Source organism: Cariama cristata, unplaced genomic scaffold, assembly GCF_000690535.1.
Source record: "Cariama cristata isolate BGI_N322 unplaced genomic scaffold, ASM69053v1 scaffold29846, whole genome shotgun sequence".
NCBI classification, from domain to species: Eukaryota; Metazoa; Chordata; class Aves; order Cariamiformes; family Cariamidae; genus Cariama; species Cariama cristata.
Window position 1 is genome coordinate 47,261 of NW_009624329.1, and position 11,414 is coordinate 58,674.

General features: G+C 42.8%; 1 protein-coding gene across 1 annotated transcript; it reads right to left on the bottom strand.

The window, feature by feature from the left end:
• Positions 1 to 837: 837 nt before the first annotated feature.
• Positions 838 to 10,263, bottom strand: LOC104163972 (C-Jun-amino-terminal kinase-interacting protein 3-like; the record flags this gene model as incomplete). Its single annotated transcript, XM_009703141.1, has 4 exons — positions 838 to 991; positions 8,478 to 8,569; positions 9,305 to 9,375; positions 10,143 to 10,263. Coding segments are annotated over 4 exons (438 nt in total), but the record flags the coding sequence as incomplete, so codon positions are not given.
• Positions 10,264 to 11,414: the final 1,151 nt, after the last annotated feature.

Sequence of the window (11,414 nt, forward strand, 5' to 3'; positions counted from 1 at the left end):
AGACACATTTGGTGGGATCCCGAGCATAAAGACTTTGAAAAGTCTACAAGTACAGCTCATTGGAAACGTGGGTCACCATGTGTAGTCTAAACTGTAAACAATTGCAGTGAGTAAAACATCTGGGTCTTTGGGCTCAGACCAGTCTCCGAATGGCAGAGCAGAGCACCACAAGCAACAGGCAGAACCATGCAGCTGCTTCAGCACCGTCGCAATGCTGTGAGGTTTTTGGCAAGCCCCAGCACAGAAGGCAGCACACTGAAGGTAACAAGTGTATTAAAGGTAGACAATGCAAGTCTAGATATATGAGGAACTAAAGACCTTTAAGCACAGTGCAAGACTTGGGCATCCAGAGAGGATTAGGAGCCCTTTTTACTGCAGATAGGAAGGCCAGAAGAGCAATCGGTCAAAAAGGACAAGCATTGGAGAGCAAGCACAATCCAACGCCTGGTTCCAGCTGAGGTGCAAGGCACTGCTCTTATCAAGGGGGAGAGAGGGTCCCAGCATTTCCTCTCCCAAACAAGCTGTTAAAAAGTGAAGGATTTATCTTCCCTAAATCCCTAACTACCTCCCCATACATTCCTCTCAACTTGGGGCCAGCCAAGTAAAGGAGATTATCACTGAGACAAGCAGCATGAGGAGCTGTGTCAAATCCCTCCTGCACCATATGCCAGATCTGCAAAAGAATATCCTCCCACCTACAGCACGGCTACCAAGGGAGCAGACACAGAGCAGGGAGAGGCTGCAAAGGGTTATGGACACAGATTGGTCTCCATCTTAATGAAAACAATGGGATGCTATTGACAGTGGGAGAGTGGGAAACCCTTGCTCCGTGATGGTCTATAAAACCTTGTAGCTGGAGTTGGACTGCAGCTGGCCGAGGTCACTCAGGTGCCAGTGGTCCAGTGTTGGGACGATCTTGGCCCCTATCTGCCCACGTACCATGCCATCCGTGAGAGGGAAGACATTCAGAGAGTTAGGACGTTCCTTCCTGCTAAACAGAGAAACAGACAGAGAGGGGAAAACAATCTGTTAGCCATTTACAAGGTTCTTACAGAAAAGAAACAGCACACTAGCTTATGTGAAATATTAGTCACTAGAATTGAGTTGCACTCCTTCCTCTCACGTAGCAGCTGTATGAACTCCCAGCTCCCACACTTCCACGGTGTGGTCTCCCCAGACCCATGGTGTCTACTGCTAGAGCCATACCTCTTCCTGGGGAGACACTAAGAGGGAGGGGATCAAGTGACCACAACGGGCACGACTGACTTCTCCATCAGTACGAAACATTTGGGGGGAATGCAAAAGTGCAGGGAACCATCACCAATTTAGGTTGGTGTATCTTCTGAGAAACAAAGGTACTGTGGGAAAACAAGCCACAGCAAACAACTCTCACAGCAAAAAAAAAAGAAGAAAAGAAAAGAAAGCTCCCATAGATCCTAGAGGTGTTATCACTGGGTCAGGAAAGAGGCTTTTAAGTAAAAGTCATCTACATGGCACTTCTGTACATTCCACCCCATATCTGGTTAGCTGCAACGGTAGGAATCAGAGGGGTTTGGATCACTTCCAATATTAAGCAAGAAAAAGAATACTTGTACTCTCTGATCCCTTCTCCATATCCATAGTACAATGCACTCAAAATTCAGATATTAAACAAAAGTATAAATTAAAGCATCATCCCTATTGCCAGATGTCTGTAATTACATTTTCTTCATCCTCTTCTTTCTGGCAATTGCAGGTGACTAGCTAGCTGGGGGGTTGATTCTGAATACAGAAGCTGGCACAGGTTTTGAGACCAAGTTCCAGTGGGAGAAAATCTAGAGCAAGCAGCGGAGGTGGAAAAGGCTGCAGCAGCATGCCGAAACCGGCAACTGGTTTTGTGCCAGAGAAGCAGGCCTGCCGGGACAGAGCACACACCCATTTAGGGGATGTCCCCAGCAGCCTCCGCTAGCTGGACTCCAGTAGCCCTGCAAAGATGACCTAAGCTGATCCTCTGTGTGACAGGCACCCACAAAGGCGCTCAATGATGGTAATTCTCCTACTCCCGTATGGGGCTTCCGCTTATTGGTGTGGGGAGTGATGAAATCTGCCCCTCTGTACACAAGTATTAATAACGGTAGACCTTCACTTGCCTTTCTTTAATGATCATCAGTGCTGGTCTGATGACCAGGCTGGGCAACCATCCCAACCACCTCACTCATGACCACAGGCGAAACAACTGCAGCCGGACATAAGGCTCCCCGGGACATATGCAAACACACTAACACAGGAGATGATGCATGAACCAGCTCATTTATGAAGAAAGGAGGGGGAGCGACTAGCAGAGGAGACAATGTTTGTGGAGAAAACCAAAATGCCCAACTCTCCCATTCCCAGGACTGCCCGGCCAACACAGCGTGCCACACCGCTATGTCAGCATCGCTCGTGCTGAGGAATAATCGCTTGCTGTGGCCTATCTTGCATAGGGAGAAGGGACAGAAAGGTGTTTCCAGTGTGGCCCAGCAAGGAGATTTGAGATGCACTTTTCCTAAGAATCTGCATTCAAATCCCCTCCTGAAGATCCTAGACTTATACATGGAAGTTTCATAGACAAACCCTCTTACAAAGGCAGCACGTAACTGGATTTCAGAGGAACACAGATCATTGACACAACCTGATTAACCTTACTTTCTTTTATAGAGAAGATGCAATCATCTTTCAACAGTTTCAAAATCAGATTCATATATGATAGGGAGTATCAGTTTCCTTGTAGTCTTTGCACTCAAAAGACATCTTGGTGCTTGTTACTTTTAAATATTGACAATCGCTGAAGGTTGATAGAAAACATTCCACTGCCCTTTGTCTAAATACCAATTTATGACCTCTATCCTGCCATTTACACCTGGTCCTAATAGGTCATGATGCCAAAGTACATTTACCTCTGTCGGCCTTCCTCCATTTACCTCTCTTTATCCTACTGTTATCATTCGAAGATCCTGAAAGTTTCTAACAGCTGTATTTTAAGTTTCTAAATAACATACTAGGGAAATTTTTCCCCTAAGCTGAAATCTTCACCCATGGCACTGTAGTGATCCAAGCACCACAACAAGTACAGTTAGTTATGTATAAATGATCAGTAAGAGATTCAAAACTAGAAATTAGAACTTTATGCCACAAAGACAGAAAGTTCCGTGCTTTACAGCTAAAGAAATAACTCAAGAGAGTAGACTCAAAGAGTCTACTTCAAAAGAATCATTATTTTCAGGGAGAAAAAAAAAAAAAAGGCCATTTTTTGAACTGCTTTAACCATTAGTTTCATATCTTTCCTCTTCTTCAGGTTAGAATGATGGTCTTAGGGGGTCATGCTTCACAGGTGTATGTAGCTGGAGAAAAGTTCCTTGCAAAACAAGTGGTGCAGTCAGAACATCTAACAACATGCTATAATATAAATGCTTTTGTGACTATGTTGGGATGGCCTGACGTAACTCACTGGCAGCATTGAGAAGTATGAGCCATCCCAAACGTATGCTGAGAGACATTAAAGTATACTTCTTCTTTAGGTAATTTGTATCAGATTTCTTTTGGGAACCCCTAGCTTTCTAGGTTCATATACAAAGATATGCACATTTAACATGCGAGGACACACAGCACCCCACTGAACGTACAGCGAACGTATGAACTTCACAGTCCTCACTAAACAGAGGACAGAGGTACAAAGTCTCCGTAGCAGTAGAAGCTTTAGGATCTTCAGGAAAGGATTTTAATGTAGATTGTTAGGAAATTTTCTTGCTGAATTTCTTTGGAAGCACCATCCAGCCTCTTCTAAACCTCACAGGGAAGGGGAAGGAGCAAACACCACGGAAGAGATAACGTCACCTTTGCAGTCCTGGGGCTGACTATCAGTCTTCAAAGAAATCGGGGCTGGTCTAAATTTTGAGTGCTGGAGTAACCTTCATACACCCAACTCTTTCCAGTGTACGGTGAGTCTTAACACTTGGTTAGCTCCACCTTGCGTTACAAGGTAAACAGCAAACTCCTCAACAAAGGTTTGCAGTAGCCAAAACGTGGGATCAGGATGTTCTACAAGTAACATCTTAACGCTTATAAAACGTAATGAAACTACCATTTGTTTGCCAGCATTTAGAGACGAGAACTGCTCTCTTTGAAGGCTCTGGGCGCAGAAGTCACTGCTTAGCCCAGAAGCAGAAGTGCCTTTGGAGAGCTAGTAACAGTGACATGCATTTTCTGCCCCGCTCAGAAAATACACATGCCTTGTACTCTATAGTAAAATAAGGGAGAAAAAAATGACTTTTTAGAACATTCTTGGACGTGACGTGTAAATGTCCAAATACAGAGGACTGATGCTGGTTTGGGACCAAACCTTTGCATCTTCTGCGTTCAAGTCCATAAGCTTCTTCCCAATGTGTTATCCCAGCATCTTGGTGGCTTCGTCTGCCTCACCCAAATGAGCAGGTCTGACACAAGTGCCAGTAGACAAAGAGGGCAAACATGCCAGTACAGTACATTCCCAGCATCACACTGCTGCCACTCAACAGCAACCTCCAAAACTAGGATTAACAAAGTTAAGATGCAGCAATAGGATTTACCTTTTCCTCCATGACTGGCGATGACTGCAGTGACAAACATAACAGCCAAAACAGAGCAGCAATCGCACAAAAAGCGAGACAAAAAAACAACCATTAGAGAGCAAAGGTCATGCAAACATGCAGCCCTACAACAGACACGGGGTACGCATGCACTGTAACCCACACCACGTGGAAATGTGCACCGTAGTTATTACTTGCATGTCGATACACACACATCCCCCCCCAACAGATCTTGCACAAACTTCTCCCAAATGACAGGCAATCATACCCGGTGTACTTACGGTCTTGGGCAAACACTCAACCCTATGCAGTCTAACACACCCAAGCACATCCATAGATGAAAATAAATAAATGCACTCAAATTTGTCTGACAGACCAGGAGAAATGATGCCCGTGGCTCCCCACCCAGGGCACATCAGTGCACCATGATACACAAACGCTGGCGTTCACCCCCATCCAGCTGTGCAGTGACACAAACCCACACATCTGTCCCAAGTGCTGCTGCACAAGCATATACAAACACAGAGCTACACACACACACACGCGCATCAACAGTGCAAAGCTCGAAATGAAGGAAAAAGGCCCATTTCTCACTGGTGGTTCTTACAAACTCAGATCACAGCCTCATCAGGGGCTTTCACAGACATACAGCGTTTCTGGTTTTTTCTCTCCAAGGAGACTAGCAATATGCCACACTTAAAAGGGTAAAAGATTAAGTTCTCTAATACGAAGAGGCAATTCCTGATGAAAATTTTGCCTTTGATCCCAGAGAACAGCAGTCTTGCAGGTATAACCAGTAACACTTTTCACTGTGCATCTCTTCCACGGAATGAGAACATAAAGCCACAATTAATATTAGCTTATTTGAAAGTTGGGGAAGGAAAAATCTCATTTAAATCAATTTCTACCATGCAGTCCAACCCAAATTTGGCAGGTACATATATGAACCATCCTTTAAAAGAGAGGCCCTAAGCATGCTTTTGCCTATGGTACTTTTATATTTTACTGCGTAAGTACTATCCACAGATCTATTCTTATTTACAGAAGGGTAAGTGGGAAGGGAACCAAGCCTAACACACTTATCCCATTTCAGCTGTAACACTAGGATCAGATCATGTTCTGGGAGCTCACTGTGGACTTCCAGACTGCAAGCGGGAGAGATGAAGGAAGAAAAATAGTCTGGTAAGGGAGATTTTATGAACAGAAGAACACGGACAAACTACTCGTTCTTTTTACCCCATGTCTTCTCTTGCTTTCTACAGCCCTCATGCCTAGGAAGGCTGCCATCTATCTTTCGATTTTTTTTCCCCAACAGATTTTTATATTTTAGACAATCCAATGTTAGCCAGACCCCAAACACTGTATTCCATAATTATTTTTATTCTCCTAAACCGCTCTCTGTTGTGAGACTAATTTACTGTTTTGCAGAAAATAGAGCACAGAGATAACTCACTATGCAGCCCACTCAACAACTACAACAGCCTTCAGTTAATCCCCTCTAGAAGAAATACTCTAAGATATTCTTCTCTGAAAGGACTATTTGACTGTCGGAAGAGAAGGGGTAAATGGTTCCCCTTGACTCACATACAACTATGGTTTTCCTCCCTTTATGCAAGGCTTTGGTAGCCTTACAAATGAGAGTATAAAAACCTTATTAACTGATTCAGAATAAATAAAGGATCTTTCTTCGAGATACCAGTATATTCCAGCTGCAAGTTATTCTTGCAGCCAAGGCTACAGAAGTATCTTTAATTATTATGGGAGGTAATGAAATAGCAAATAGACAGTATTGGAATAAACTCTTCACTGAGAGGGTGGTCGAGCACTGAACAAGCTCCCCAGGGAAGCGGTCATGCCTCCAAGCCTGTCGGTGTTCAAGAAGCGTTTGGACAATGCTCTCAGATATATGGTTTAACTTTCAGGTTGGCCTGTGCGGGGTGGGGAGTTGGACTCCGTGATCCTCGTGGGTCCCTTCCAGCTCAGGATATTGTATCACTCTAAGGCTGCAGGGAATCTGGCAGGAGTCCCAGGCTAGTTACCAAAGTTTCTGAAGATTCATGTCTTTTACTACTCCCTTTCCATCCTTCAAGCCTCTTTCACTGAGAAGACGGGGTCGGGCCTCTTTTTCTCCCCCTTTTTCTTTCTTACAATACAGAGTGAAAACTTTGGCAGTTTGAATTCTGTCTTTTCCAGAGCGGTCCAAGCCAGCAACAGGGAGCCGTAGCAGATAGAGGGTATTTACGTGTCCTATGCCAAGACCTGACACTTCCTTTTATTACATTACCCCCAAACAACTGACATTCTGGTACTTAAGTGCTACAGATCTAAATATAAGTTACTAAAACATCCTTGTTTATTCTTCCATTATTCTTAATGTATTTCTTTGTCCTTAATTTCAAATAATTTTACTGTTTCTTCATCTCCAAATTTTGCTCAATGCTCTTCTTTTACATTTCATCATCCCTACCAGGTGATACTTCAAAAATCTTCACGGTTTTCCATTTATCTGTTTTCACACTATTTTCACCTCTGTGTCTCTGCCCATGCTGCCCTTTGTGTATAGTCTGACATGCCACCTCCACTCCTTTTCTTTGCCTAATGCTTCCCAAAGATTTGGGTTTTTGCGTGAAGTTCAGTGATATCAACCAGATGAAGTTCACAGATATTAACCAAGATCAGATACATTTTGTAAGAGACAAGGGAGGACGCACCTAGCAGGCGCTCTTTGCCGAGTACTCCTGTGCAGCTGTTACTGTCTCTGTCTATTTTTTAGACTAACAGCTCCCACGGCTTGTGGTCAGCATGTGTGCAAAATCTTTTAACATTCTTCAAGGTGAGAAGAAATTAAAAAGTTAAAAAAAGATAGGCAAGGACAACAAAAAGATTGAATCTCGTGCAGCATATTACTTCTTCAATACTGTGCCCCTGGAAAACACTGTTTTAGTTTAAAACTTTCCGGGTTAGACAGTGTCACTGGAATCATCACATTAGCATGTGATGATTAACACAAATAGTAATCTGCCATGCATAAAAATTGCCACAGAAAACATCTTTTTTATGGCTGAGTGACTTAACAGATTATGCTTAATCTGTAGATTATGTGTTATGTGATCTATTACTTCCCTAACCACTATTTATGGAACATCACTTCTGCTTCTCACCCTGTGGGCAATGTTACTGGTATATAGTACCATCAGAGAGAAAGCATTTGGTTCCTTTACGTAGGAGTTAAACCCAGATGTATCTGTACTGAAATCAATGTAACTGCAACTGTTGTGCTTTAAATGTGTTCTAAGACTACAAAAGACTAGCTCTTCTATATACTGAACTTCTTTCCTACCACTACCTCCTTTAAGCAAAGGCTGGTTCTTATTGGCTTGGTGCTTTGAAAATGGGGGGGGCAGGGAGGGAGGAAAATCGATTTCTTGGGCGTAAGTCAGTCTACTGGGTGACTGACTTACAGAAAGGTTCCCTTGAAGGAACAGGGAAAAAAAAATGGCTAACGCATTTAACTGCTTTGGTTTTGCTGGCTATCACACATACAAAGACACACACACACACAAACACACACGAATAGTTTATTCGACACCTCCATCCATCTTATAGATAAACCTTTTACATGCTACCTGAGAATACAAACGTATTTTTCCAGAGGCCCTCCACTAACAGCAAGTGTGACAAATTCTAAGCTTTGTAACAGAACACATAAAGCTCCTCGTTGTCAAGCCTTAGAAAAAGTACTCACGACTCACTCACAATCCATTACAAAACAGCTTCAACTGCAATCATGCCCAAAGGGAAAGACTCTGCTTCTGGTTTCTCTCTCTCAAATAAGCACACTCAGTTTGTAAGCTCCCAGACAGCACACGTTACATGGAGAGGTTATGATCCTACCTTCTCCCAGGTAGACTCCCCTCAGTTTGATTATTTCCCCCAACCTGCTGCATCTTGGATCGCTCAATGTGTTCCACGTAGGTCTGGATCATCTGGGAGGAGAGAAAAATCCATGAGTCAAACAGAAGAAAAGACTCCATTTCTGCTTTTGTTTGATCTTTTCCAGTATCCATTTCCAATTCCCTTTCTTTTTTTGCACATCTCCTTGTCTTAGCTCTTGTCTTCTAAGCTGGTGATCTAAGTGAACGGACTAATCTGACAGAAAATCTGACAGCAAATGGTGCTTGGAATGACTTAAGCTTAATCTCATAACAGAAGAGCCATGAAAGCACATATCCAAAACCAATGTAAACGTGTCCTGGAGGCTCACTGGATGTGGGAGATGAGGTAGCAGGGCCCTGTTCATAGAATCACAGAACAGCTGAGTTTGAAGGAACCTCCTTGTTCCTGCTCAAACAAGGCCACCTAGAGTAGGGTGCCCAGGACCATCCAGGTGGCTTCTGAATATCTCCAAGGACGGAGACTACATCACATCTCTGGGCAACCTGTGCCACTGCTCGTCATCCTCATGGTAACAAAGTTTTTACTTATGTTCAGAAGGAGCCTTTGGTGTTCCAGTTTGTGCTAGTTGCCTCTGGTCCTGTCACTGGGCATCACTGGAAAGACCCTGGCTCCACCCTCTTTACACCCTCCATTCAGATATTTCTGATGATGCCAAAGTTCAGAAGCTCTAGTCATCACTAGTACTGTAAAACTGAATTCTTTGACATGATTTTACACGTAGACTAAGTGTTTATTTATTTAGAAATAACGAGATAACATCCTACCTCTGTGTGACGCTGATGTAGAGCATTATACTCTTTCTTCATTTCCGATTCACGTTCTTCCAGTCGTGAAACTACCAAGAGAAGATTCCAACCATCAGCTAGCACACATCAGGTTCTCAAAAGAAACTAAAAGTCTCAAAGCATATTTTGTTAGAAATTAATTTATGCCTACTGAACCAAACAGAACAAAACCAGAATAACGCACATTGTGGGATCTGGTCTCCGTTACAAACTCACTTCATGGGTACCTGCACGTTCCCAAGATAAGCAGACCAGACAGTGCAATAAGACCATCAAAGCAGAGTTCAGCAGTAGCCTGCCCTGTAAGTGTCCCAGTTTGGCAACAATTTAAATTCTCCTCTGGGATGGGTGTCTCTGGCTATCTGAAGAGCAGGAATACTGGACAAAACACCAATGAATTCTGAGTGGAACATCAGTCAACAAAACACGGTTGCACATGTTAAGGAAGTATTTGTAAAAATAGATAAATAAACAAACAAATAAATGTGATAGTTTGAGAAAAAAAGGGGAGGTTCTATTCAGGGATAAGGAGAAACTGGAAACCAGGTTCCGAAGCTTCACCAATGGCCCAAACCTTCCACCTGGAGAGACTGAGCATGCCCCACACAAGAGAAGCAATGAAGCCTCTACTAAATTAGTGTGGATACATCTCTTCCTGTAGAAGGCTCAGAATTTTGTATCAAAGTATGGGATAACCTCAAGCTTTGCATAAATTACATTAAAACAAACAAAAAATATGAAAAGTATTTCCAAACTAGTAGTATATGTGTGTGGAAGGCAAAGCGTATAATCATGTCCGGGGTACAACTTCGCTTACTCTGATCTGCATAGTTTTTGGTCTTCAGCTCCAGCTGTCGAGTCTGAAATTCAAGGTGTTCCACTTGGATTTGTAGTTCTTTCTTCTCCTGCTCCAGTGCATCTTCAAACTCTATAAACTTCTGAATAGGGAAGAAGCAGAGAAGGAGGCATGGATGAGGAATAAATGTAAAACGTGTCTGCCTGATATGACTTTTCCTCTCCTCACAAAAAAAGAAAAACAGAGAGAATATAAATTACAAAATAGGAAATAAGAATTTTTAAGTACTGTAACTAGAACAATAGCATTTAATCAAGCTGAAGAGACTATTTCATATGAGAAAGTATTAGCTATCTTTAATGTATAATTAATATATAAATGACGGTCCAACATGAGTTCTGTAAACCAGCACAACTCTATCATCTTCAGCAACATTGTTCTTCCTCATGCCAGGCTGGATTTTGATTCCTGCTAATTTGATGTCAGAGAAGACAAATTCTATTTCTGTGGTCATATATTTACAAATACATACATCAGAAACCTCCAGACCAATCTTTCTATTTGGGTAGTTTTAGAAAGTTTCATCTATAATTCACACGGTGGGTAAGTTTTGCAGAAACGTCTAAGTTTTCCAAAAAACTTAATCCACAACTCCAGGCAGCTGCGAGCAACCTCTGCACCCAGAGATGGTGACCTGCCCCAGCAGTAAACTCCTGAAGGGCTCTGGGGTACGCGGGAGCCAAGGGAAGGAGGAGGGAAACAGGCGGAGGAAGAGATTCCCACAGCAGAATTTAACAAATTTATACCTAGCAAGAAAAAGCTTGGCTAGCTGCTCTTGGCAAAGAAGGAAGGGACGGGATCATTGCTGCTAACTCTCATTAGCAACAACCAAGTGGTAGCTGTGCACATAGCACTGTGGGCTCCTGCACAGAACACTGGGTTGAAAGAAAGATTTGTATAGCTATACTCATTTCATGATGAAAACACAACAGAAGAATACCTAATTTCATGTTATTATTCCTGTAAAATGTCACTTTCAACCTGGGAGCTTTAATCATTCTTTGCACTGGATACTACTAGCATGCACAGCAAAGAAAAGTAAAACCTGTGAAACATTCAATTCAGCTCCACTGTAGTGAATTGATACTACACATTACTCTCGGTAAGAGCTGTAGTCACAGTTGCTTTCATGAAATCTTTAATTTAAACAGGGTCCCTGGAAAGTGAATAGCACCTTCACATCTCTGAGTATACTTAAACAAGCCTGGTTCTTGTGCTATACGTAGTCACGAG